This window comes from Electrophorus electricus, chromosome 3, assembly GCF_013358815.1.
Source record: "Electrophorus electricus isolate fEleEle1 chromosome 3, fEleEle1.pri, whole genome shotgun sequence".
Classification (NCBI taxonomy): Eukaryota; Metazoa; Chordata; class Actinopteri; order Gymnotiformes; family Gymnotidae; genus Electrophorus; species Electrophorus electricus.
The window spans coordinates 26,036,604-26,064,579 of NC_049537.1; the positions used below are offsets into that span (position 1 = coordinate 26,036,604).

Sequence of the window (27,976 nt, forward strand, 5' to 3'; positions counted from 1 at the left end):
CTGACCCGGGACCTTTTTGCGAGCAGCGATGGCGACCCGCAAGCGGGCGGCGGAGGGCCGTGGCATGTCCTTCGTCTTCTGCTGCTTCCAGAGCGGGGGACCACCCGGAGATCACGTACCGGCCTGCGGGAGGACTTTGTGCTGCAGACCATGGAGCCCACACTCCCCATCCCCAGCTACGACGAGTTGGACGCCATGTTCTCTGAGCTTGTGGTGAGTGTTCTCATGTGATGTTCACGTTTGTCTTTTTCTCACGTGATTTTCCTTTTTTGTCCTGTTTTCAGCAGCAGTGCAGTAGGGGGTTTTTCATTCTATTTTAGGTGTTTTGTTTTTCCTGCTGTGTACAGCTGCCGCATGCCGCATCTGTGATCGTGTGTGGTGTGTGTGTGTGTGTATGCCATTGTGCATGTTTTAACGTCATTAGCAGTCCTGCATGTTCTTGTGTTGTATGAATACTGTATATCTTTGCATAGTGGCCAGACTAAAGGGGTGGACAGACATGAACTAAATCAGTTACAAAGGATGCTCTGCAGGCTGTTGATTTAGGCTGTGTGCCAGTTAACAGTGTGTGCCACCTATAAATGAGCACTTTAATGTGCGAGTTTTCAAAGCAGAATGATGCAGCTAAGAAGAACAAGAGGTTTGAAATGGGGCAAAATTGTTGGTGGCCAAATTACAGTGCAGGTGTCAATAAAACAGCAAAATCTATGGAGATAATTATGTTGCAAAACTGGAGAGCTTGAAGGATCCAATCTGAGAACTTTTAAATCAAAATCTGTGCTTTTGAATATGAGAACTTACGAGTTATGTATTTGTACGCAAAAAGATTTTGGCTGTACAACCACAAATTCGAGCTCGCACCCTCTTAAACATGACAGCACAACTTCAAATCTGCCCGCCTCAGCTTTTGCACCATTTATCTCAGGCTTGTTGCAAAACTGATTGTGCACTTTGCATGGGATCAGGACCCTAAAAACCGTTTAAACGCAACACCACATGGCAGGCATGGCTGCACTCGTGAGGCGGAACTACCGACTGGCCGACACTTTTACAGGATGACGGCTGGGCGCGATGAAGCTACGGCCTCGAACAGATCTTGGAAGTGAATGTTTTGTGACCCAGGCTGAATAAAAGCTTCACGCTGTGAGACTTGCAAAGCTTGTACATCAGCACACATGAGGAGGAGCATGTATCAGCTGCTGTCGTGCAAGGGGGTACCTAGCCTGACCTAACCTGGTCTGCTGTGCACAGAACCAGGACCCCTGATTGGGGAACGTGGTCCCGACGAGCCGCGTTTCACGTCGCTCCCCCCCCCCCCCCATCTTAGTGTTTACATTTGGAAATGTAAAAAAGCTAAAAGAAAGCCCACCATCCACACCAGCTGTTGCCCACCGTTGAACGTGACGAAATGCATGCAACACATGTGTCCTATCATCCAAACAGTGGTCCCTTGCAATGTTTCCATATTATATCTTCCATTTTCTGAGATATAATACTCCCTCTCCACACTACTAAACCAATGCCTTCTGCGATGTTCTGAAGATCCGAACCTCACGGAACTTCTTCCCTCTAACAAACTGGAAGCTTTTTAGTCTTAAAGAACAGTCCAGTATCATACTGCATGGTGGCCTCCAATAAGGGCGTAAGCTATTTTTCTAGCAAAGCATGCAGTATGTATCAGGTGCTTGATGTTATTTGTTTCTGTTATTGTGTCCATGTTATGACTGCTTATGTAGCGCATGCAGACAAAATGAATGGTAATGTGGAACCCCATGATCACTATGATCAATTTATTCCGCCCCCAGACCCAGACCCCGCCCCCCTGTGAGCTCTCTAATTTGTGTAAATTGATTGCATTCTGGCTTACTGACTGATCAAACTGAGATCAGTGCTGCAAGACATGACTCTCTCTCTCTCTCTCTCTCTCACACTCTCTCACTCTCGCTCTCACTCTCGCTCACACTGTCTCTCTCTCTCTCTCTCATGCATACATTTTTCTTCTTCTTCCTTGTTCTCTCTTTCGCTCAGCCAACCCTGTGGTCTGTTGGCTCAACTTGTGCTCAGTATGTCAACTGTCTTTGCTCTGCCCACATCAATGGCCCCATTGAGTGGCCTTCTGTCTTGGCGTGCTCTAGAGACTAATGCCTGGTTTTGTCTGGCTGTCTCTTCAACCTCCATATCCCACATGTTGGTTTGAATTGATGCGCAACACAAAGCAGCTTTAGGCGCTTTGACAGAGATGTTTACTGCTTCACTGACTTTGCCACGCGTGGTTCTGGCCCGAGTCAAATGTTCAAGTTGTAAATTACTGTCTTGTAATGGGCAGAACATATAAATGTATTCCGCTTAGTTCTGTGAATAGTTCTGTATCTGGTGAAGACCCCCAACCTAGGTTCTTAAAACTACTGCATATTAATAATGTTTCACAAACTATTGATCTGAAATATTTTTTGAAAGTCTTCAGTAATGTGATGGAACTGACAGAACTTTTTTTTTTTTTTTAACTCCGAATTCCTCACGGGATACATTGCAGATTCATTCTTGCAGCCTAATTTGATTTGCTTTGCGTGCTAAACCCAAAAAATCTAATGTTCTTTGGCTAATGAGTAGATGAAGTTAAACTGAATCAGGCAAATCCCAATTACATGCTGCCGTGGGTTAGCTTTTTTGCGAGTCTGTCTCATGCTGTATTCTGTATTTGTGAGAAGAATGCAACATAAAGCTATTTAAGCTGTTTTTAAGGGGTCTGCTATGTGTGAATAATAAAGTTTTTCGGCACCCGAGATTTTCCACAGATGCTAAAAATTTATGATGGTCTTTGGAGAATGTCTAAAAAGTTGCTCTTTTGTCTGGGACTCACTTATGAGTTTTGTATAGGTAACAGCACTGGGCACAGATGGGAGCTTTAAACATCTTGGCTTAATGTGGAAAGCCCATGACTCAAACCTGGGCTCTCTGTTGCCTTATATAGCTTGGAGATGAAGGCATAAACTATGACCTGGGGGACAGAACCATATAAGGACTCGGAGATGTGCAGCATGCCCAATCCCGTGGCAGGCGCCGTGGACGTTATCTAAACCTTTTCGGCTGTGTTGCCATAGTTTTAATGCGTATTTTAGCAGTTTTAATTACAGAGCGAATGCTTTATTATTAACTGGGAGAGATCCGGCAGCTGATGCGCGCATTAAACCGAACCGCTTTTACTGTTAGAAATGTGTCCTTCTGAGCAGCGGAACAGATGGCACACATGCCCCTGTGATGTTTTATTGAGCTGCGTGCCACAGATGAGCTATGGGCTTCTCTGCTCTCTGGGCTGGCTCCGTATGCCGCATGGCTGGGTGCTGTGGGGAGGTGGTGTTTGTGGCCCTTGTGATCACAGGGCAGCACAGACCTGCCCGTTCATCATGCAGGAGACAGTCCCAGTACCATATCAGAGAAAACATCCCCACAAATGTGGATTGGTCTCTTTTGAAATGTAGCAGCCCTCTGTTACATTATGCTGCTCAGGGCAGGAGCTCGATCATGTTACGAGAGCTTTGATAGGCCGACGAACCCTCGGCATGCCCCCGTTATCAGAGATGTTCTGTGTGGCAGTGGGGATGAGCACGGTGACACATTGCAATTATGATTCAGAATATTTTGATTGTATTACACAGAGTGAGTGTGTGTGTGTGCACACGCGGTTGACACATTGCCGGTGAAGGACCTCTGTCTGAAACTTCCTGTTTCTCTGGAAACCCTGTGTACCTCGCTACAATTTTTAGCGTGTGTGTGTGTGTAGTGGTACAAAAACTTGCAGTGGTGTGTGTGTGTGTGTGTGTGTGTGTGTGTGTGTGTGGAGTTTGGGCTGAGTGTGCACTTCATTTCCGATGGGATGGGAGATTAGCAGGAAGAGGAGCGATGACAGACACCCAGGGCAGGAAAGGACACCCAGCTGCTTTTCCTGTCCCCCGCTGGCCACCGTGGACATTACTGTCACCACGACTGACCAGACAGGAAAGACATTAGCTCCGTTGGTTTTTTTTTTGGTTTTTTTTTTAAGCAGTCTATAACTCCGACAGCTAGTGACTGCGTAGGAAGGCCAAAATGCAGAGTTTCCCCACTGGACATTTCTCCTTGCAGCGTGTTAATGGTAAAGCTTCCACCTGGATCACGGCCAAAGGAACAGTATGTGAGGCTTTTAGTGAATTTAGTGTTGCTTGATAGTAGCTACTGTTACAGCACCAAGACAAGTGAGTGTAGAAAGCAGGGCCGCAGTGCTCCAGCACAGCTGAACACGCGGCGAACGTACAATCGTCTGTCTTCCGTTATTTACAGAGGGAACGCCTGCTGCTCCGTGCCTTCTGTTCTTTATACACCATCAGCCCTTGGATGTGTCTACCTTGTAAATGCCTTGTTAAAATCTATAGTTCGCATGCACAGTTGGCTTCAAGCATCTCCTCAGGATCAATGTTGATGGCATATATTTGGGTGGTGGAGTGCTCTGAAGCCAGCTATCATAGTTGCGTTTGTTCAAACCCCTGCAGCTTTGCTGTGACTGATTTCAGTTTGTACTAGGCCAACAGCGACGAACATACCACTGCCATGTCGGTTTTTAATGCTGCACTGAAAGTGGCCTGCCACGCAACGACTGTCCGGTCCACGGTGGGCCACCCAGCAATGAATGTTAGCTGAAGCACGTGCCATCGGACGCGCGTCATGTCAGCCTGGCATGTCCACCCAGCCCCAACAAGAAGAGTGGGCGTTCATAGTGTTGAGTAGAGCCACTGCAAAACTGCAAAGGGTCCAGGGCGTAATCTGACAGACCGGCGACCCGTGCGGGACAGGCCCTTCTGCGGAGCAATGCGGCTCACTGTGGAGTCTTTCGGCAGAGCTGCCCCGTTCGGACTCTGGGAACAGGGTGAATGGGAACGGCGCAATCTGGAACCGTGGAATGTGAGGGCGTGCTTGGGAAGGGGGCATTCACAACCGTGTCTCTGGAGGCAGAAGGAGATTAAGTGCATGGTTTCGCTGCCATAGTCATGGAGATATTGCTGGAATTTGTGTGGGCGCATGTGTGTGTGGGCGCGTGTGTGTGTGTGTGTGTGTGTCTGGAGAATTAAGATAGTTGCAAGGTCTGCTGGTGGTATCAGCTGTGTGTTCTGAGCTGGAAAACATCTCCAGGCCATTTGTGGTTGCGGACCCAAGAGCGCTCTCAGCAACACCCACTGTCAAGGGCCAGCCACAACACAGCACTTATTGGTGAGCGCTATTTCCACTACCAAGCAAAAGGAACCTGTTGGTGGAGCAGATGGTCGCCGTACTGTGCTTGGTATTTGTGCGTTCACACAACTATGTACACGAATGAGTTTGATGAAATCTTTCTGTTCTCCCCCTCCAACCCCATTGAGCACAAAAAAGAGGAAATACTGGAGATGCCTGCAGTAAAAAAAAAAAACCATAAACAATGTTTCTTTCCTGTGGGGTTGCCCGATAGCAGGATGCGTGAGATTAAAGCATGTTTAAGACACTGGCTGAACATCGTCTTGTCTGATGAGTTGTGAAGTTTGCAGGTTTGTAATTGAGTAGTCAAAAGCTTCTCTCTCCCCTTCCAGGATGAGCTGGACCTCACAGAAAAGCACAGGGAAGCCATGTTCGCGTTGCCTGCTGAAAAGAAATGGCAGATTTACTGCAGCAAGAAAAAGGTGAGAAAAAGGTGTGTGTGTGTGTGTGTGCGTGCGCGCGTGTGTGCCCTTTAATTGCTATTCAGCTGGTCCTCGGGAAAATGGTGACACTCCGCTGTGACCAGACAGTGCTCAAGAGAAATCAAAGACAGATCAAAGTGCCAGCACTCCCAGCTCTGGTATGAACGGGCTGTTCCTTGATGTCCCTCTTCTGTCCAGAGAAGCTCTCTCTCAGCTCAAACACTGGGCACTTCACTGGTTGGAAATGGCCCCTTTTTTCAAAGAGAGGTGCATCTAAGTGGATCTGACGGGATGAGGCATTTGTTTAAACGGAAGCAGTTAGGAAGTGTGTATCACGATCGCTGCCTCTGTCCATTGAGGTTGTTTGCTAGCTTCTAAAAATGGAGCGCTTAGTGAAACACTACTCCATCTGTTTGCTCCCGTGTCCAAATGAGACGGTTCATCTAACGGGTGATCCTGATCACGGAAGGGTCCGTGAGAAAGCCGTCTTTTGGGAAGGGCAGGGTTCCGCCGCTGTTGGGCGGAAACATAAAACGTTGGTCAGTCTTTGCTAGTTTTCACACACAGTTGTCACCTGGGAGTTCATCACTGCACCCTGAACTCCCTTCCCCAGTGTTCACAGGGCTCTCTGGCCAATGAGTGAACGGCACAGTGGAATACGCTGTCTAGTTGAGATGCAGCTTTGTTTCAAGGCCCAGACTTCAGGGAATTAAATTGTAAAAACATTGGCCCTGAAATTTGAGAACCTTTCTAATTTTTTTTTAACTTCTAGGTTCATGTGCACCATGAATGGTGGTTTTTTTTTTTGGTTTTTTTTAAACAAACTTATGTTCATAATTAAAAAAACCAATGTCTGCCTGCGTTGGAGATAGGCGGCTAGAGACATACCTGTGACGTCTGCAGTGAACTAATCGAACCCAGACATCAGCCAGACACCAGGATCAGGACCATCACACGGGGGGGGGTGAAGAGTTGCGATATGTCCCGTTTTCATGCTTACGCTTGCCTTGTTAGGGTGGTGCAGAGCTGCCTCTCCCTTCTTCTGCCTCAAAGATGGCAGATACAGGGCACGGGTGGGGCCGCGGCACTTTCCCTTCTGGCGACCTCGGCGTTTCAGAGTGAAGAAGCCCCTTCTCTCAGGCCTGGCCCCCACATGGAGCTGACCTGCCTGTGATCTAGAAGGAATGCAGTGGATACGGGGGGGTGGCGGACCCTGTAGGTACAATGCAGAGGGCTGCTCGTTCTCCCTCAGTTCCCCAGCAAGTCCGTGGGAAAGACTGATTTACTCCGGAGCAATCCCCTTCCCAGCAGGGTGCTGACTCATATTTTCTCTCCTCTGCACTCCTTTAATTCTGCTAGGTGATGATTTATTTATTTTTTTTATAAGGCGCTGTGGATGGCCTTGATCATTCACCCCAGAGATGAGGGTCGATGTGCTGCCTTTCTGCAGCGTCTGGAGATGCAGCAAATAAACCACATGGTTTTTCCCTTGACCGCATTGTTAAAAACGGCGTGGTGGCAAATTAAATAAATGTTTTGCAGCAGGTAAATTCAGCTGTCCTTACATGTCATGAATCCTACTTTGGAAAAAAGAACTGGGAGACCATAGGATTTACTTCTTGTCCAACCACACTTTCGGTGTCCCAATTACAGACCTAATTTGTAATTGTCCTGGGACAGGGAGCCTAAAAAGGGCACAATTATGCATGAAATAGGGCACCCAACTTTCTTATAGTTTCTCTCCTGCCTTCTGGTGTTCGCAGAGGGAGATAGTTTTCACTTTCTGACCCCCTTTCTGTATGTGGGGGTATGTGGACGTGTCCCCATACCTCCTTTTTCTCATCGGTATTCTGCCTCGATCTAAGCAGCGTTGGTGCATTCTGATTTTGGGCTTTCTGCCTTGCTCCAGTGCTCTGGGGATGTATTCACCGGGTGCTTCCGTTCATAAGCCAAGAGGGTGCAAAAGTGTGAAGGGTGGCAGGATTTAGGGAGTAGAGAGGCACGCTTGCTGGGAGATGAATCCTGGCAGCAACAGTATCACTGAGTCAGCAGAATTCCTGGCCTGCACCCAGAAGAGCAGAGGTTTGGCCCTGGTCCCTCAGACCGGGGGGCGGGGGGGTTGTAAGGAAAAGGCCAATGCGTCCAAGGCAAACAGGAAGGTCTCCCATTGCAGGTGCAGCTTTTGTTTGTAATAGGGGTCCACCGCGGGGCTGGCAAGCTCGCTCCCCATCCGTGCTCTCCTCCCATCTCCGCCGCCACCTCCTCCGCCTCGGTGGTGCACCGCGTTCTTTCGGAAGCCGGGCCGCCCGCAGGAGCTCGGCCTCGCTCCCCTGATAACCGCGCAGCCCCGTGGCGCTTCCGCGCGGCTACCGACAGCCCGCCCGCGTCTTTGCGTTGGATCCTGCACCCAGCGTGGCGTGCGTCATCGCAGCATCCATTGCTCCACCCTTTGACACCGCCACTCCTGGCCTGTCTGTGTGTCACCCTTAGGCAGACCTGGTCTGTGAAGGGGACCTGGTCGTTGTTTTGTAAGGATGATGAGACTTGGAGGGTTTTGGTTTTTTTTTGTGTGTGCGCGCGCGTAATGACAGTCGTGCAACTCGCACTTTAATCCACAGTCCCAAACATCGGACGTCTGGCTTTCACTTGCCCAGACGTTCTGTTGTACAGGTTGTTTTTATTAGAACATAGTTCGGGTTTATTAGGCAAAACTCTTCTACTTGTGACTTTCATAAAGTTTCACTGGAGGGTTTTTATGTTGTCCACCTTACTTTAATCATGCACCTTGTCCTTGTGCCACTAACGGCCTCAAGCTTGAGTAATGAAGGCATGTCTTGAGATCGCCCGTTCCGTCAGGGTGAGGGTAAGGGTAATTTTTAAAAGGAAGCTACCACGCATAGAGGTCCTCCAACCCTGCGATGGACGAAGACTATTTTAAGTCCCGCTCCACGGCTCATTCTGCAGACCTCCGTCCTTGTCCTGGAGATGCTGTGCTGTGCTTTTTCCGCCTCGGTGTTCTGCTGCTGTGAGGTCCGCAGACAGCCCCTGGATCTTGGCCAGGTCTGAAGGTGTCCCAGCTGGCCTGCTCCTGCCCAGGGAAGATTAAGCATAATCACTGTGTGCCTTGGCTCTCCTTCTCCTCTCTCGCGTCTGCTGTGATGATCTGAAATCAGAGCATTCTAATCCCTTTCAGAAAAAGTGATCTATTTTGTGATAATCGTGTGGTAGAGCTTAATGCTGGGGTTTGAGGAGAACTCTTAGGCACACAAAAAAACACAGACTTTGGAAACGGCTGATTAAAGGAACTTTAGAACTCTGGGAGATTTAGTGGAGTTCAGCATGTAGATGTTCTTGGTTTATCTTTTGCTTTTCTTAGGCCATGTTAGTAGAATCTTGAACTTTTCATCTTTTGATGAACTTTTATGGTACATTTGCATGGTTCTTTTTTTCCCTCATAAATTAGCTTTTTTTATGTTCTTCATATTTTACTGTCACAGTTTAGTTACAAACGTGCCTTGGCTTCAGTGCCATTTTTGGTTTTCTGCAGAGGTACAGGCCAAAGGTCAGGATCAGAAACTGACAGGGCCACGCGCACTTGTTTAGGACGAGGTTCTTGGGCAGAGAGCCAAGCACTTTAGTGCCTGGATAGTCCTAGGTTCACATGAGGAAAGCTGCCTAGAGCTCATAGTAGCCTGCCAGGCATGACAGACCAGACAGATAGGGGACAGGGGCCGTTGTGCTTATTCTCACTTGAAGTATTATTCAAGTGAAAGTTTGAAATAATCCATCAGGGTTTTTGATTTGTGACTATTTGTGGCTGTGTTGTTAAAACTCCAACAGACATCTGTAAACACGATGTGTTCTGTATGGATTCTTGCTGCTTATTTTCCCAATAAGGCTGTTTCTTTGGTTTATAACGATGGAGAAGAATCTTAGCCAAGCTTCTTTTTTTTTTTTTTTGTCCGTGATCCTTTTCGAACAGTTTCTTCTCGTGTGTTGTGTGAATATCTATCACTCTGGGCAACTAGCCAAGTGTTTTGGTCACAGTTCAAGTCTTTTGACCTAAACCCACAGGATCGAGTCTGGTTTTGGGGCCTTTGTATAGGGGGGAGCTGAGAGGTATCTAGTAATGCATGGGCTGCATGAAGACCACTTTCATTATGCTCCAGTGGCTGGTGTGGAGGGGAGGTCCGAGAGGTCCGAGATGCTCCGGGCCTTTGGCTCGTTCTCCTGCGTACCTCTCGCGTCCCGCGGCCAGCTGGCGTAGTCTCCCGGAGACCTGGTAAAGGCAGGGCATGAAATGCCCTCTGGGGCCCCGGAACCATGCCAGGGCTTCTCCCCTCCAACCTGCTCGGTGACCGTGGCAGCAATTAAAAGCTGGGAGGCGATCAGACCCCTGAGCGATGTAGGGCATACCTTCCACCCCCCACCCCCTACCACACCCAGCTTTTATCGTGTCCCCTTTTTTGTAAGAAGCATTTCTCACACTTTAGCAGCCATGCTACACTTCGATTCTGTCCTTCCCCATGTGTTTCACACAGGTTTCTTGGCTCTAAGGCCTTATGTCTTCGCACGGCTCTGAGAGCACTTAATGAAAACAGCGAAGGCGATTTTGGCTTGGCAAACCCGAGCACCTTATCCAGTCTGCCTCCATAATGTAGTCAGTCTTATAGAGCATGAGACTGTTCTTATGAACAGTGATCCTTTCTCCAAGTTTATATGCACTCACCACCCACTTTATTAGTAGGTGTGCAGTAGAGAGTGTAGCCCAGGAGTGTCCAGTCCTGAAGGCCCAGAGTCTAGCACAGTGTAGATTTGTACAGCCATTACAACATGCCTAATTAAACTCAGCAGTTAATTACCAGCTTTAGAAGGTGTGGTATAGCAGAGAAACCATTTACCTGTCACTGGATCCTCTGGGACTTGAGCATATATTTAGATGTTTACGGCATTTAGCTGACACTTTTATCCAGTGACTTACAATTATGACTGAATGCAACTTGAGCCCCTGAGCAAGACCCTTTACCCTCAATTGCTCAACAGTGGCAACTTGGCAGTGGTGGGGCTTAAACTGACAACCGTTTCATTGCTAGTCACGTACCTTAATCACTGAGCACCCCTGCTATAATCCATCGACTGCTATCCCTAACCTATGTAGATTAGATATTCTTTAATGGTAGACCATTCTGGTAGATCATGGTAGATCACTGTTGGCTACGGTGATCTTCTGTGCATGATTCTATAGCACTGTAGCCACTCCAAAGACACTACCGTTGCACTATCAAAGCAAATAGTTCACTACCCAAACCATTCATAGTCTGCACTGGTTCTGAAGTCAGAAATTGAGCAGCAATGCAGATGGTAGAGAGTGGCGAATTCTGCATGCCAACAGGTTTTCTGCAGCATCAGAGGCCAGCACAACTTGGCGCTTGTCCTGCTGCACCCAGCTGCACCTTCTAGGTATCTATTGTGTAGGTTTGGACTCTTCAGGACCACCGTCGTGCATATCTACGGCATTTGGCAGACAATCTTATCCCGAATGACTACATATTTATTTATGCACCGTTTATTAATATAACAGTGTGTGTGTGTTCCCTTTTAATCACGCTCATGATCTTGGCTTTGCTAGCAAGCATGGTGTTTCTGATCCTGCTCAGTGCTAACTGTATCTGGTCCTGTGCTGTCTCTCTCCGGTGTCCCATGAGCTGTAGGTTACAGGTCTCTGAACAGCCCTGCTGGGCCTGCTATTTGAGCTGCCCTCCTTTTATATCCGTTTCATTTCTGCTGCAAATGTTCTCAAATGTATTGGTGTATACTTCCATGCTTGATGTGTGCAGAAAACATGTATGCAAACATGCACGCTTGCCAGTAAAATGTCCCAGTAAAAATTTAGGAGACCGGCCTATTGTCTAGTTTGTTCGTCTGCATTCATGGCAGTGACTAACGGAGCATACTGTCTCAAACAGCCCCCCCCCCCCCCAATTCATCTCCGCTGGGCTTCGAATCAGTTTTCTCTCAATTTCTACCAATTGTCCAGTTCCCACTGTTGTGTCCAAATGACACCGTGTCACTGCTTGCTGGTGCTGATGCATTGCAGGCTGACGCTCCTCTCTCCAGCTCATTCACGCGAGGTCGCTGCCCCGTTCCCACGTCCCCTAGGTCATGGTCTTAGTCTGGGCACTTTTCCTGAGTTGCTGACAGCCTCGTTTCCCCAGAGCAACACTGGGTCCACAAAGATGGCCTGACTCCAGTACTTAAACAAAAACCTTGTACATTGTGGGTTGCTGTATGCCGTGTGCGTTTTGGCCCATTTTACTCCCAAGAAGTCATGTTGTTCATTCCAACACACCAACCTGTTTCCTTTTTTATAGGAACAAGAAGAGAATAAAAGTGCTACCAGCTGGCCAGAGTACTACATCGACCAGCTGAATTCAATGGCAGCTGTAAGTATGCACAGATGTCTTAGAGCAAGTGTTTTAACTCAGGACTTTTATCTTTGGTTAATAACTGAAATATCGAAATTCTATGTCAAGTTAAAAAAAAAAAAAGAATATAGTTGAATAACAGGATAAAAAGATTACTGCCATTGCACAGCTAAACAAAAGCTCTTCACCGCAAACTAAGAAGTTCTTTCTGAATTTTATCCTTGCCTTCGATGTCCTGTTTCTTTCCAAATTGAAAGACATCTGAGAACAAAAAAAGTCCTCAAGATGTCGTGTTCATGGTGTAGTTTTTAAACCTGGACACGGTGTATCATGCTTTTATGCGTACTATGTTGTAGAGACCTTCATTTATTTATTTTATTTTTTAAAAATTACATTTCACAGGGGCTACCCTCTTTGAAAATCAGTGTTTTAATCCCACCTCATTGTTGAGGCAAATCAAGTTTTGGTATGATGCTCCTCATGCTCCTTTCCTCCGCAGAGGAAGACTCTGCTAGCTCTGGAAAAAGAGGATGAAGAGGAGCGCAACAAGACCATAGAAAGCCTCAAAACTGCCCTGCGGACTCAGCCTATGAGGTCTGCAGTCATCAGCATACCAAACGCATTTTACACAGGATACATCTGACATGGACCGCTCTATGGTGGTTATTGCTTCACTTTGTTCGCACTCAATGATGAGGAGTGGTGGATTTCAGCAGAGGGCCCTGGGCTTTGCTGGCTTTGACACAGAGTTCCAGCCTGTGGAGCCTATGGCTGCAGCTGCTCCATGTTTACCCGGATTGACGCGTTTGCCGATGTAACGTGTCGTTAAGTTTTCCATCTATTGACTAGCATGAGACTGCTTTGGTCTCTCATTACATCCATCCACGCTTTGTTCTGCTCTGTGCTGTTTGTCATTAACAGCGTGGAAAATAAAATAAGAGTCACACATGTGTTTGGTGGCGGGTTCCTGTCTCGACCTTTTGCCAAGCTGGGATGCCAGCACGCCACTCCGCTTTGTCCCTAATGATATTTGTCTGTGCCATATGTTGTTTGTTCTCTGGTCCACCACGATGTGTTAGCTGAGGAGGGGGCAGCAGCATGTAACTGCCCACGCGGCCGCTGATGCCTGCCTCTTGCGTCGCAGGTTTGTCACGCGGTTCATCGACCTCGATGGCCTCACCTGCATCTTAAACTTCCTGAAGAGCATGGACTATGAGACGACGGAGTCACAGATTCACACGTCGCTCATCGGCTGCATCAAGGCGCTGATGAACAACTCGCAGGGGCGCGCCCACGTGCTCTCTCACTCGGAAAGCATCAACATCATTGCCCAGAGCCTGGCCACCGACAACCTCAAGACCAAGGTGGCCGTGCTGGAGATCCTGGGAGCCGTGTGCCTGGTGCCCGGGGGTCATAAGAAAGCCCTGGAGGCCATGTTGCACTACCAGAAGTTTGCCAGTGAACGGACGCGGTTCCAGGTGGATAGCGGATAGAGATTTTGGTCACATTTGGTAGAGTTAGTCCAAGCACTGCTCATGTTTTGGTGGTTTTGTTATATTTGTATGGTGTTTCAAACTGTCCTCTGTGTAGATGCTTCTGAACGATCTGGACCGAAACACGGGCCGGTACAGGGATGAGGTCAGCTTGAAGACGGCCATCATGTCCTTCATTAATGCCGTTTTAAGCCAGGGTGCTGGGGAGGTGAGCACCTTCTAAGAGTCTGATTGTTCTTCTCTCTCTACTTAATTGCTTTATGTAAATATTCCACAGCTGTAAGTCCTCGTTAAGGTGTTTATATGGCCCCACACTCCTGCACATGTTGAAAAGTTACATACCTACATATTAAACCTGGTGCGTATGTCTGAATGTGTTTGGACTCACAGGCCAGTCTCGAGTTCAGGGTACATTTGAGATACGAGTTCCTCATGTTGGGGATTCAGCCCATCATCGATAAACTCAGGTCGCACGACAACTCTACACTGGACCGGTAAGTCAGAGACGGAAACAGAAACTTTGCCGCACTGAAGACGGGGCTTTTGGTCGCTGACCATGCCTCTACGCTGCCTCTTGTTTCCTCAGGCACTTGGATTACTTTGAAATGCTAAGAAACGACGACGAGCTCACTTTATCCCGACGCTTCGACAGTGTAAGTGGGCGCGGAGCTCGGCTGCTCGTGTGTGCGACGCCTGTTGACTGCAGTGAAATGAACACTACTGTTTGTCCTCCTTTCAGGTGCATATAGACACTAAAAGTGCTAGTCAGGTGTTTGACCTCATACGCAAGAAGATGACTCACACAGAAGCATACCCCCACTTTATGTCCATATTGCACCACTGCCTGCTTATGCCTTGTGAGTCGTTCTTTCATTTTCATCCTCCCTCCCCTCTGTATTTGTGAACTAGGTAAACTAATGATACTACTGCCTTCTGAATAAAGCTAATATCAGGTTATTGAGTGAGCATAAAAGGTATTAATAGTACATTCAATTCTAAATGATATTTTGGTTTACCATTTGATTGTCTGTACTGGAGGCCATTTAATGACAATTAAAATAGAAAGGACAATTGTTGGTACTTTGCAGTACTTCATGCAATTAGTAAAAGCACAGTGTTAATATCTTTTTTCAGATTACTATGTTCATAATCAATATCTTTTGAAACTGTTGTCTGTAGATAAAAGGAGTGGGAACACGGTGCAGTACTGGTTGCTTCTTGACCGCATTGTCCAGCAGATGGTCCTGCAGAATGACAAGGGTCATGACCCCGACGTCACCCCTTTAGAAAACTTTAATGTCAAGAATGTGGTTCGAATGTGAGTTTCAGCTTTTACCTTTCCATGTTTTTTTTCCTTGAAGATTATGCTAGTGTTCAGTCAACCTTTACTTTCAAGATACTCTTACGTGCTTAGTAAAAACAGCATTGATATGAACCAAGAGAGTGTGTTCAGGGAGATTTAGCAATGAACATGCAAGGATCCAATCTCGTCACCATTTTACATATCTCATTCCAGGCTCGTCAATGAAAATGAGGTCAAACAGTGGAAGGAACAAGCCGAGAAGATGCGTAAAGGTTTGTAGATTCTCTCCCATTTCACCTTCATACCTTCTAGTAAAAAACCATGTCCAGAACTACAGAGAGATCGCCGTTAGCTTCCCGTTGACCAGTCGATCTGCATATGTGACAGACCACCATGAGCTCCAGCAGAAGTTGGAGAAGAAGGAGCGTGAGTGCGACGCCAAGACACAGGAGAAAGAGGAAATGATGCAGACACTCAACAAGATGAAGGAGAAGCTGGAGAAAGAAGCTGGAGAACACCGAGTGGTCAAGCAGCAAGTGGCGGAGCTCAGTGCCCGTTTGCATGACCTCAGCATGGTACACTCAATGTCCAGATACTGGTCTCTTATACACTTTGAACCAGGTTTACGCCATTCTTTATATTTATCTAGCTGTATCAGCACTATACCTGTAATCAGACTGTATCTCGCAATGACTTTGCTCTGCAGTTTTGCTTTGTTTTTTCCTCCTGGATTTTGCTGATAATTTCAGTTGCTAAATCAAACACATTCCTTGCCCTTTTGCTAATTTGGATTCCTCGCCCTGTGTTTCAGAGGCAGGCAGCCATCGTACCAGGTGGTCCTCCCCTCATACCTGGACCCCCAGGTGGGCCACTCACTCTCCCACCTCCTCCCCCACCTCCAGGGGGCACGATGCCCCTTCTTTTGCCCCCTCCACCCTGCAGTGCTATGATGCCCCCTCCTCCGCCCCCTCCACCTGGGGGCCCCCCGCCACTTCCCGGCCGCCCTCCTCTGGGCGGGCCGCCCCCTCCTCCCGGGGCACCTGCGGGTCCGGCTCTGAAGAAGAAGAACATTCCCCAGCCGTCCAATCCGCTTAAGTCCTTCAACTGGGCCAAGCTGTCTGAGGTGGGGCTACCTGGTATTAGGATGGGAAGCCTCGCTCTAAAAGAGGACAGAAACATTCCCATTTTAATAGATCCAATTGTTTTTTGGTAGCTCTAGATGCAACTGTGGAAACTTTCCCTTCCTCACAGAACAAGCTTGAGGGAACAGTGTGGGCTGAGCTTGATGACGGCAAGGTTTTCAAGATCTTAGACCTGGCAGACATCGAGAAGACCTTTTCAGCGTACCAGAGACAGCAGGTATCAACCTGAATGTGACCATGTTCCTGCTTCTCTCTTACCTCCTGTTCAAGGTCCAATGACAAAGTATTTGCAGTCACTCGTGCATGATGTTTGTGTGATGTTGATGGCTGAGCTGTAGTTTCCAGTAGTAGACCCTTAACAAAGCAATACAGGCGTGGAGTTTTAATAGACATTATGTTTACAATGTATATCCGCCACAGTGATGTTGCCAGGCAAAACAGAAGAGTTCTTGATGCAAAACTGACTGTTTGTGGCCAGATTTGACTGTTCACTTAAATGAATCTGAGTAGTAGTATTTGGCAAAAATGTTCACATGCATATAACTCAAAAGGGCCTTTCTGTTACGGAGAGAGAAAGAATGCTTACAATGTGCCCGATTTGCTGTGCTTTCATAATTACCATGCTCATAAAGTGTACCGCACATTAGTCACTTTTACTGTCTAACAATAACTGATCCAAACACCTGCTAGCATGCCTATTTCTGAGTTACATTTATGTGAAGTCAGTAGTGACACTGGAAAGCTGCTTTCTAACCACAATGCCCACCACTGCGTTATTTGTTTATTTGCTTTAAATAACTGCCTGCACTGTGACGTTGATGTTGTTATGAACAGGTACCCCAAGGCTCCGAGTGAGAAGTATGAAAGTATGCCCGTGTAATTTGCAGTGCGTGACCGAAGTATTGAATACTGCCGTGTGGTGGTTAAACACGCAGGCAGCGTGGGAAGTGGCCCGGCCCAAACAGGCCCTGCTTCCCCGCACACCCTCCCCTTCCTCGTGCATTACCCCCATTCACCTCATCTCGTGCACTAGCCTGTTGTTGTGGCTGAATTTACCAACCATGCTCTCTCTCTAATGTATGCTGCATCTTCCTTGCTTCTTGCCTGCGCTGTAGGACTTCTTTATGGTCAATAACAGCAAACGGGTAAGTTCACTGCAGAAAACGCCACTGTTTTTTGCCTGCTGCCTTACTAATAGTATGAATTTTGAAAGCGGTATAGCTCAGAGTTTGATATTCAACCTGATGGCTAGAAATGGCTATTAATGAACTGAAGAGGCGATGAACAATTATAATGTTGATGAGGCAGAAGAGGTGTAATACGTCTGTGTTCTGAAACCCGCTACAGAAAGAGGCCGAGGACGACGCGCTGAGCTCAAAGAAAGTCAAAGAGTTGTCTGTCATCGATGGCCGGCGTGCCCAGAACTGCAACATCCTGCTCTCAAGGTGAGTGATGCTTTTAGCCTCGGCTGGCAGCTACGCTCAGGGGTGTCTGAAGAACCTTCTGGCTTCCAGACGTGAGGTCATATATCCTGTATGTAAAAATTGTGAACATGTGCTCGGTTTAATTGTCTCTCTTCTGGGGTTCCATGGAAACACCTCGCTACTGCTGTGTTATTTCCAGTCACAGAAAGGCTCTCGGTTCCTTTATTAGTGTGAGGTGATTTCCCTGAATTCTTTGTAGCACAATGTACCACAGGTCCTGCAAATGAACCTTACCTCCCCTTCAAGAAATTCTGTATTTATATTTTCCGCATCTCGTTCAAGCAGAGAAATCATTTTTCACGCTCAGAAACGTGCTGCCCTCTGCCAGGAGTGACATTTCAGCATTTCGGCGCCTTTTGTTTTGCTGTCTTTCCAGCTAATGTAAACACAGGGACTGTGTTAATTTCTGTAAACATTTCCTCTTTCATTTGTAGCATAGATTGAATCATTGTTTGTTTGATTGGCATGGGTCCAGCACAAAATAGGATCTTTCAAAAGATTTGACATTTGTATGTTTTTTGTATGTATATTCCTGCATACTGTCAAGGAACTGTTGAAGCGTGCAATTACTTGAGGTCATTCAATGCTTCCTTATAGAGTTTCCCTTAGAAACTAGAACGTGAAGACGTTTGATTTATTCTCTCACTAAATGTTTTAGGTAGGTCTTTGCAGGCCATTACCTGAGGAAAAGCAAACGTGACTGAAAGATACACTGTGAACTCTTTTTGCTCCTTTTGCTAGAATTTCAAAACTGATTTATCTACAATTTAGCTTTCTTTCCACCCTTTTATGGGCTTTCACAGGTGTGAACGGACTGGCAAAGACCTGAAATCAAGTGCCTGGGGAATCCGTGCAGAATTTAGTCATTTTACAGAGTGAATTTAATTTTTTGGCTGGACTTTCTCTAAAAGAGAAGCCTTTCTGTGTGTTCCGTGTGAGGGTCTGATGGTAGGTAATCTTGGATCATCACTGAGAGGTTTAGTACACTGTGACCTTTTTATTTTGTGGTGTGAGAAGTTGGACCCAGCTCATCATGTCTGGGAAGCCAGGCTGGCCTCTAACTGAATGTGGTTTGGCTTCGTTTGCGAGCAGCTCTGCTCTCAAAAGTGCGTTTAAATGTTTCTGACTTAAACAACATGAAGCAAACCAAAATGGCACTGAGCATTTCCCGGGGCTTGTTTGGTTAAGGGGGAGGGGTGACGAAGGGCTTTTCTGGCTCAGAATAAGTATTCCACATCAAGGAGGGATTTTGGAAACGAGCGACAGGTCAGTGGCAGGAAGCGTTCAATTGGTCAATTGTGGTCAATTGTGCGCGGTGGCGCACGCGTGTGCGTGTTACCGAACATGTTACCGAACAGTGTGGTGTATGGCAGTGGTATGTGGTGCTTTTGTAAACTGTGCAGATGGACCGAATCCGGAGTTGGATGGGAATTCTCCATGTGTGGACCTGGTCACATTTTGACAGGCCGTTTCCTTGGTCAGCCATCTCATTAGCCCGCACACGTCTGCCCTCACCACCCACAATCCTTCTCTCCACTTTCTCTGTCACCATGCCAGTGGGTGTGCCGCTTAAGCGAAGTGATCGGCCAGCCCCTCCACGCCCTGCATGGCTTCCGGTCCCTGCTCCCTTTGCGCTCCGCTAACAATCTGTAAAGAGTCACTAAAGCCATAGGAGGAGAGTCTGCTCCGTCACACCCCAACTATGGCACAGACCACCCAATCAGACAGCCACAGCGCCAGTGAATGTCGTGTTTCTGGTGGAACTGAATGCTATTAGGAGAGTGGTCCAGTGCCTCCTGATTAGTTTTCCATTTTTGTGTTTTTTCAGTGGCTCATAAAAAAAAAAAAATTACTGGAAGTGTGAAGGAAACTATAAAAACGTATCCGGTAATGACAACATTGTTTGAAGCCATGGACATTGTCTTTTGTCACAGTTAGACCATTTTGGCAGTGTTCTGTTGTTTTTTATGACCATCTAGGGTGCCTTTCGGGACCACTAATACTACCTCCCTCTTGTGAGCTCAGCGACCATCAAATGCAGATCTGCTTAGCTTTATAATGCTGCTTTGCATGTGAACTTGAATCAAGGGCAGTGTGATGCATGTGAAAAGAAAGCCTTCACCTTTTTCTATATTGTGAAAGGAATTGGAACTCAGACACCAGAGAATGCTCTTGTGTGTTGAAGCCCCATCTGGCTGGAGCATGTATAGAAGAGCTCACCTAATGTCTGAGGTTTACGGTCCCTCGCACACGGAAACCCCCCCCCCCCCCCCCGCCCCAATCCCTGGCAGAGGAACAGAAGGAGCTGTCCGGTCCCGATCTGTTTCGGCTTGGCGCGCCTTCCTGCAGCAACAGCAGTGCTCCTCATGTTCAATGTCAGCAAATGTCCAGTCCCACGATGCTCTGCTTCCCTCTCCACTCCCACGACGCTCTGCTTCCCTCTCTACTCCCACGACGCTCTGCTTCCCGCTGTCCTCTCACGCTCCACTTCCCTCTGTCCATGTGCTAGCAAAGCTTGTCATGATCACTGCATGCCTACATCACACTGCTTTAGGTTCCGTTTAACCTTCACCAAGTGTACAACCGAAATAAAATTGGGACTAGCGTTTTAACCGTTCATTAATTGACCGGTTCATCCAGGGTTTCACCAAGGAGCTCTACCCACCTCTAATGGATTACTGGCATATTTAGACGGGAAAGACAGAATTCAAAACCAAAAATTCAAAGCCATAATTATGAGTAATCACACATTATTTGTAACCCAAACTTACTTGCAGGTAACGTGATCTGTTTGTTGACTTCTTTTGGTTATGAAACGTGATTTGATCTGGAAATTGACGTTGTGGTTAGAACAAATATGTTGGAACAAGAGCCCTGAGATTGACACACTTGATAAGAGTGTGCATCAGTTCACATGTCTCTGAAGGCCAGCAGGGTAGCATTGGTTTTGGAGCACAACAGAGTGGGGCCTTTATCTGGATTTGAGTGGGTCAGAGGAACTGGATGCTGCGGTCTGATGTCAACTTGACAGTGTTTGTTAAAATGCTGCATGAGAAGCACAGGCACAGGCTTGGGCAGAATTGGTGTCAGTTATCTGTACTGTATTTCTGTCTGATCTCCGTTTCCTGCTCCAGACTGAAACTCTCCAATGTGGAAATAAAGAGGGCTATCTTGACTATGGATGAACAGGAAGATCTGCCCAAGGACATGCTGGAGCAGGTATGTGGTCAGGAAAAGTGCCGATGGGAAACACCATTAGAAACGAAAAAATAAGTCAAAATAAGTGAAAATGGGGGGCGTCTAGCTTTGAAGGATCTCTACACACAGCTGGTACATGATGCAGAAACACTGAAACACTGATTAATTTCCTGTACACGTATGAGTATGTATGAGTATGCAGACATTCCCCAGTCAGTGGCAAATGTGAGTAATGGTGTGGACAGTGGAGTGTTTGTGGTTGTTGAGCTGTTTGCTCAGTGTGGTGACCTCCTGCGCTGCAGATGTTGAAGTTTGTCCCAGAGAAGAGTGACGTGGATCTCCTTGAGGAGCACAAGCACGAACTAGACCGCATGGCCAAGGCCGATCGCTTCCTCTACGAGATGAGCAGGTAGGCTTCATGAACGCTGAGCTCTGCACTGTAGCCTATAGCGTACTGTTCCTCAGCTGTGGTTTTGGAAGGTCATCAGACTGCACTGGCGAATACTATCAAAAACCTTTCCAGAACCTATAAAAAAAACTTTATTAAGCCCAGGAAAATAGAATAAGCATACACAGTGACTGCTCTTAGTTGGTTTAGCATAAACATCCTCAGATAACTGATTAACTGATTTCTTGAGTAGCATGAAATCAACATAAAATGACGGAACAACCCCAAAGCTGTTTCACTGCTCTCCATCATCAGTTCTTCATAAGAGGTTGCGTCTTCTAGCCAGAGAAGCTTCCTTCGTTACACTGGTCTCTGGTAGTCTGCTCTGGCCTGCTGCACCTCCAAAACATGGAAACTGTCCATCCAAAGCAAAATTATACAGATTGCATTCAATCCTGGTTTGCTCCAGCCTGGCTTCATCAATGAGGTGGAAGCAAAAGTATCTTGAGTGTTGGAGACTGGACGTTTCCCTGAAGACAGGATAACCCAGCTCTTCATCTGAGAGGCCCGCACTCCGCCTCTTCTCCGATTTAGACGCGGCGCAGTTTCTTTTCTGTTGGCTCCAAACTCGTGTGGTGCCATCCGGCTCAAACCAACGCGTGACGGATTAGGTGACTCAGACCCCAGCCACAACGAGGGAATATCCCGCCCGTGAAGGCCACCCACGACACTACAGCCACCTTTATTACGCCAAACTTCTTACTCTGCACCACGCTTACGAAGCCCTCATTTCATCTGCGAATTCTAGTTCCTGCAGCAATGAAAGGAAGGCGCTTGGGGCCCTTTGCCGCGTGTTGATCTGGTATCACAACTGGACCGTTCCGCACCGGCGTTTGCCGTAACTAAACGAACGTGCTTTCTTCTCGTCCTCGCGACAGCCTCTCGCACTCTGGCATGAAGAGCTGAAGGTAAATGCGGCTCGTTAAAGTGTTTGCTCTGGGGGAGGTGTGTAAGGAGGACAGGTGAACCCTCCGTCCAGGAACCCTCTCTCCTTAGTGTTCAGTCCCGCTTACTGTGTGAAGCCATTTACCAACACAGATGGGCCGAATTTTACGCCGGTGTGTTAAGTTTACCTCTCGGGGTCGAGAACTGTTTTTCCTTTCCTGGGATACTCAGTCTTTCCTCTGCCATTTAAAATGCACTGGCAATGTATGCCAGTACCCCCCCCCCCCACCTCTCTGCTGAGATCCTCCCGTACACGCAGCAGGCCAGTGCTTTTTCATTCTAGCTTTCCAACTCTTATTATGCACAACATGGAGAGCTCTTTTCACTCTGCTAAGACCCACTCTTAAGTCCTGTTCTCCATCTGCTGTCTCCCTCTAACAGAATAAGCCACTACCAGCAGAGGTTACAGTCTCTGTACTTCAAGAAGAAGTTTGCAGAGAGGATTGCAGAGATAAAGCCCAAAGTTGAAGGTATGCATCTGTGTGTCTCTGCCTTCAAGTCCCTAAACCATCTGCATTTGTAGCTGAACCAGACATTGCTTACATAGACATCTACCTACCTTGGTTAATATGTTACCAAAATTAAATGTCTACTGTATATATTATTACATACTAGTGTTAACTCAAAACATTCTTAACTGGTTGACGATGGTCCCCGTTGAAGTCATGGGTTGTAGTCATCTGTGGTGATTTGTGCTGTTGAACGTTGTGTGTGGTTTGCTCGCCAGCCTTGAGCAAGGCCTCCAGAGAGGTACTGCACAGCCGGAACCTCAAGCAGCTGCTGGAGGTGGTGTTGGCGTTCGGCAACTACATGAACAAGGGTCAGAGAGGCAACGCATATGGCTTCAAAGTGTCCTCGCTCAACAAGATCGCCGACACCAAGTCCAGCATCGACAAGTAAGGGAGCCTTAACAGTTAAAAGCGCTGTGGGTAAAAATGTTTCTCGCGATATGTAGCTGCGCGTTGGCCGTGTAGCGTGTTTTGAATATGTCGAGGTGTCCAGCACACTCTTTTCTCGGCGATATCCGGTGTTCTAAAGGTTCTCGTCTCCGTTGTCTGCAGGAATATCACGCTCTTGCACTATTTGATCACCATCTTGGAGAAGAAGTACCCCAAAGTCATGCAGTTCCCCGAAGACCTACAGAACGTGCCGGAAGCCGCTAAAGTCAAGTAGGTCTGGCCAGTGGGAAGCTGTGGCACTGGGCTGATGTTTATGGGTCTTTTAGGTCTACTTACACTAAATGGATTTCGGAATGTAATTTTTTTTGTGTGGTCTTGCTGGCTTCCTTGGCTGTGCTCAAATCTACGCAGTGGGCCACAGTATCCAGCGTTGCTCACATATGCCCAGTGAGACCCTAATTCATGGCGTGAGGTAAGGGGAGCCCAGGTTTGGGCCCGCCGAGGTGCTGAAACGTGGAAGCTCTCCCCAGAGGGGCTGAGTCCCGGCCACCGTGGCAGATGGAGCAGAGCCAGGGCCGTCCGATCGGCAACACCTTCAGCCGAGCACGGCGTGACCGGCTTGGGTTTCAAAGCATTTAGGACCGAATTCTTGCTTGCAGCCAGACTGGGACAAAAGTTAGAAATGGGCTCGCGGCCAGACTGGGACGAGGAGCTGCACCAGAGCAGCTGTCTCGACTCTCTTTAGCATCATGCTTCACATCGATGTGCTCTCCACGCAGACCAAGCACACGTAGACTGTTGTCGGCGGGAGTGCCACAGCGAAGGGGGGTGACTAAATAACCCGCATGCGAAGCGCTCACAAGACCAAGCCCTCGGCTGATATCACTTGTTGGCTCGACAGGGAGTGCGTTCAGATCGCTCTCTGACTCTGTCTGTTCGGCCCAGACAGAACGTGCTTTGTTCAGACGGTCTGACGACACCGTTCACACGGCCCCGCGTCGCCTCGTTAAAATATGTCCGCGCCGCAATCTGTGAAGCGCCGCCCGATAAACGTATGTAATGACGCACGATGAAGGTGCGCAAACGAATCCAGCAGATACGTCGGCTCTTCGGTTGTTGCGCAGAGCGGCACGCTTGTGGGGCAACTAAAATAGGTTGCTTTGCGGACGGACCCAGCGGCCCTGTTCTGATGAGAGCCCCCACCTCCCATCCCATCCCATCCTCTCACACGCTTGGGGCCTGATTAGAGTGCCATCACTGTTGCAACACGCGCCGTTTCTGTTTAGGTTTTGTTCACATGGTGTACTGCGTGGTATGAACATCACGGGCCTTCCCATGTCTCCTTTGCAGCATGACCGAACTGGAGAAGGAGATCGCCAACCTGCGCAGTGGTCTGAAGAGCGTGGAGAGCGTAAGCGCTGCCTCGCTTCCATCTGTTTCTCAGCTCTCGGGGGCCCTGGCCGCCTCCCTCTGGCCATGCTTGAGCGCCTCTCTGATCTTTTATCGCGTACAGGAGCTGGACTTTCAGAAGAAGCGTCCTCAGGAGACGGGGGATAAGTTTGTGTCGGTGGTGAGCCAGTTTGTCACGCTCGCCAGCTTTAGCTTCTCCGATGTGGAAGACTCCCTCAATGAAGCCAAGGAACTGGTGAGTGTGTGTGTGTGTGTGTGTGTGTGTGTGTGTGTGTGTGTGTAAGGTGTCGAGCGAGAGGCGCACGTTTCCTTCGGAGGCCAGCTGTAGAAACAGGCTGCGGCAAGCCTGTGCTTCTCCCTGCAGAGTGCAGGGGCTGACCTCTGACCTCTCGCTGTGAGCTCTTCCTATGTAGTGACCTCGGCACTCTTCCCAGCCCCCGGGGGCCTCGCGGGACGTAGAGGCGGAACAGGACGCATGGCTAACACATACGTGCTGAAGGAAGTCATAATGCGTAATGTGTTGGTGTACACTACACCAGCTCCGGACACACAGGACAATAGCTTATGTGTCAACATGTTGGGGTTGTGTTCAGTTTAAAACTGCGGTGTTTTCGTGGTTTTTTTTTACAAACGTTGAGTACTTCTCTCAACGTTTGGCAACTTGGTAAGGACTTTACTAAGTCTCTGGCTACTTCCACTGGCTCACATGACGCACATCCAAGGATCGTACGTGGAAGCGTTTCCCCCCGTCTGCTGGCTACACCCCACTCTGGCCTTTCAGTGTGGCAAACGTGATCCAAAAAGAGCAGGAGCGCTAGAAGGACAGAGAGATGGAGAGATGGAAGGAGGTAAACAACATGAAGCGCAGCCTTGTGCCTCCGCACACGCCGCCCTAGAGATGCTCTGGCCCATATGGCAGCGATAAAGGCACATCAAAGGAATTGTGTGAAGGCCTAGCTTTGTCCTCACCTGCAGAGAGGCAGCGTGAGGCTTCACTGGTCCCCTGGTCGCGTCCCCTCTCCCCACGTGCTCCCCCGGGTTTAGATTGTAATCAGCCGCCAGTAAAACCGAACTTAACGAGAGCTGGGCTACTGGCAGGAGAACTCCAGCCGTGCGTGACGCGGTTTACTTGCCTCAACTTCGTTAGTCTCCACGTGATTGGTTCTCTGTCATCTCCACTTTACTTTGTTTTTCTTCGGTTTTACATGTTCCTACTTTTTAGTGTCACGTGTTCTAGATGGCTAGTAACGTTCTGAATCTACAGCATATGCTATGATGTTTACTCTGGAGGGGACCGAGCTGGATAGCCTGATTTAGCTGAACCCGCGAGGCTGGTAAGGTGGGGCTCGTCAGCTGTGATGGTCTGCGCTTGCACTGTGCAGACGTCCCAGGCGAGTCCACGGCTCACGCGAAGCTCCTCCCCCCCGTGTCCCGCAGTTCGTGAAGGTGGTCAGGCACTTCGGTGAAGACGGCAGGAAGATGCAGCCAGACGAGTTCTTCGGCATCTTCGACCAGTTCCTGCAGGCCTTTGGCGAAGCTCGGCAGGAGAATGAGAACATACGGCGACGCAAGGAGGAGGAGGAGCGGCGTGCGCGCATGGAGACTCAGGTGCGCGCGCACACACAGCGAAATGGGTCACTTCCATGTTTTATAAATTGCTGAATAATATTGTGAAATATCTAAAACCAATCAGATGATTTAATGTGGCCACAAACAGTCACTCACCTGTTTTTGCTGTTAATTGCGCACTTCACCCAGTACCATGTGACTGAGAGCAATTAGTTTGCTTACTGCCAGTCTCCATTAGAAAAGCATTTTCCCTTAAAAGATGCGTCTGGATACCGAGCCAACGACGAGCTTGCTTTCCATAATTTTTGTTCAGTTGGGACTGATCATGCGTTCACCTTTTGCATAGTGCACGTTAAGCCCAACCCGCTCGACACCTGTGGCTTAACCTTGAGGCATAGACTGTTAACTATTAAAAAACGTTTAGAAGCCACGCCGGGCCTGTTGTGTGAACACTGTGCCCTGTCCGGGTGCTTGGCGCTTCAGCACGCTGCATCATGCTGCTCGTCTCCCTGTGCCACAGCTAAAGGAACAGAGGGAGCGGGAGAGGAAGGCCCGCAAGGCCCGGGAGAACGGGGAGGACCATGGCGGCGAGTTCGACGACCTGGTGTCGGCGCTGCGCTCCGGCGAGGTGTTCGACAAGGACCTGTCCAAGATGAAACGCAACCGCAAGCGCATCAACAGCCAAACCACGGACACGGGCCGGGAACGGCCCATCACCAAGCTCAACTTCTGAGCCTCGAGTCCGCTTCGGCCTGATCCCAGAGCTCGACCGCTGAGCCACGCGGTTCTGGGACTTCCCACTCCACCCAGGGCCCGTGCCCTCAGTCATGCTCTCCAAAACCATTCTCTTCCCAGACAGGACAATGCTGCCTCCCGGTGAGACCAAGTGGGAGAGCAGCCCTTACCTCCACAACGTACTGTACAGTGGACAAAGCATAAGTCAAGGGTGTATTGAAAGGACGGGTCATATAACAAGTCTCTGGAGGGAGTGTTTGCTCTCCCACTGACTCTGGAAACGAACGGCGACAGAGTGAAAGGAAGAGACCGGGCTTTTGAGACTATGGCTGCCAAAATAACCTCATTTAGCGGTTTGCGGATTTGGAGATGTTACCTTGGTCCTGGCGTGCCAAGACTAGCGACTCCAAACACAAAACGAAAACTAGGCAAATCTGGATTTGACCTGATCCAAAGCAGAGGTACACCGTCCTCCTACTGTCCTATCGCTCCATGCATCACAAGCAACCGACACCAAAGCACAATTTGCCTGTCCGCGTGTCCTAGACATGGCGTGCAGAATCACAGACTGCGAGCGGATTCACGCCATTCCATGCCGAGGATCCGTGCAGGCCGCCCTCCGCCAAGTTCCGTCCGAGCTAGGATCAGGGTCAGCCCTAGTCCGAAAGACGGCTAGCAACGTTCTAACCTGCTTCAGAATAAAACCAGCCCTATAAAGTTCCAACGCTTGTAAAGCAGCTCCACAAACACCCCCAACCCCATTTTGTTTTTGTCTTTTTCTTTTAAGGACCATTTTTATATAGAGTGCTTTTATTGAATATTAATTACAGTAACCAGGGTTATGGGTTGCTCATTTACAGCATTATACGGAATCGCGTCGGCTGTCCGACACATGCTAAAGTTTGAGTGCAGGCCCAAGCCCCGCCGTACGAGACACTGTGGGTGGCCAGCGGTGCAGACTCTGGGCATTTATGTTGCTGGGATGTTTTGTCAGGCCTGTGCCGTAACATGTTGACTGATTGAAAACGACTAACCGAACTGATGCAATACTTTCGCCTACAGCGCCTCGTTGCCGGATACGGTCCAACCTTCGTATCCAAGGTCTAGTTTTATGTTGTGACAAAGTTTCCTTTTGCAGTGTGGGATGCTTCCATTGGTCTTTTGTAATTTAAAAAAATGCCTTCCATTGTAAGATGGACCTAAAGGTGAATAAATTGGAGAAAATTCAAGTTATTTTCTGT

At 48.3% G+C, this 27,976-nt stretch overlaps 1 protein-coding gene across 1 annotated transcript; it reads left to right on the forward strand.

Moving 5' to 3' along the window:
* Window positions 1-28: 28 nt before the first annotated feature.
* Window positions 29-27,968, forward strand: daam1b (dishevelled associated activator of morphogenesis 1b). The gene is given in 27 exon segments (XM_035524228.1): window positions 29-88; window positions 90-122; window positions 124-213; window positions 5,595-5,684; window positions 12,056-12,127; window positions 12,609-12,703; window positions 13,254-13,587; window positions 13,700-13,810; window positions 13,993-14,096; window positions 14,189-14,255; window positions 14,342-14,459; window positions 14,782-14,920; window positions 15,119-15,177; window positions 15,293-15,480; window positions 15,717-16,028; window positions 16,157-16,264; window positions 17,163-17,192; window positions 17,395-17,492; window positions 20,666-20,750; window positions 21,032-21,138; window positions 22,504-22,592; window positions 22,850-23,018; window positions 23,184-23,291; window positions 24,372-24,432; window positions 24,535-24,666; window positions 25,869-26,039; window positions 26,521-27,968. Coding segments are annotated over 27 exon segments (3,243 nt in total). The 3' UTR covers window positions 26,734-27,968.
* Window positions 27,969-27,976: the final 8 nt, after the last annotated feature.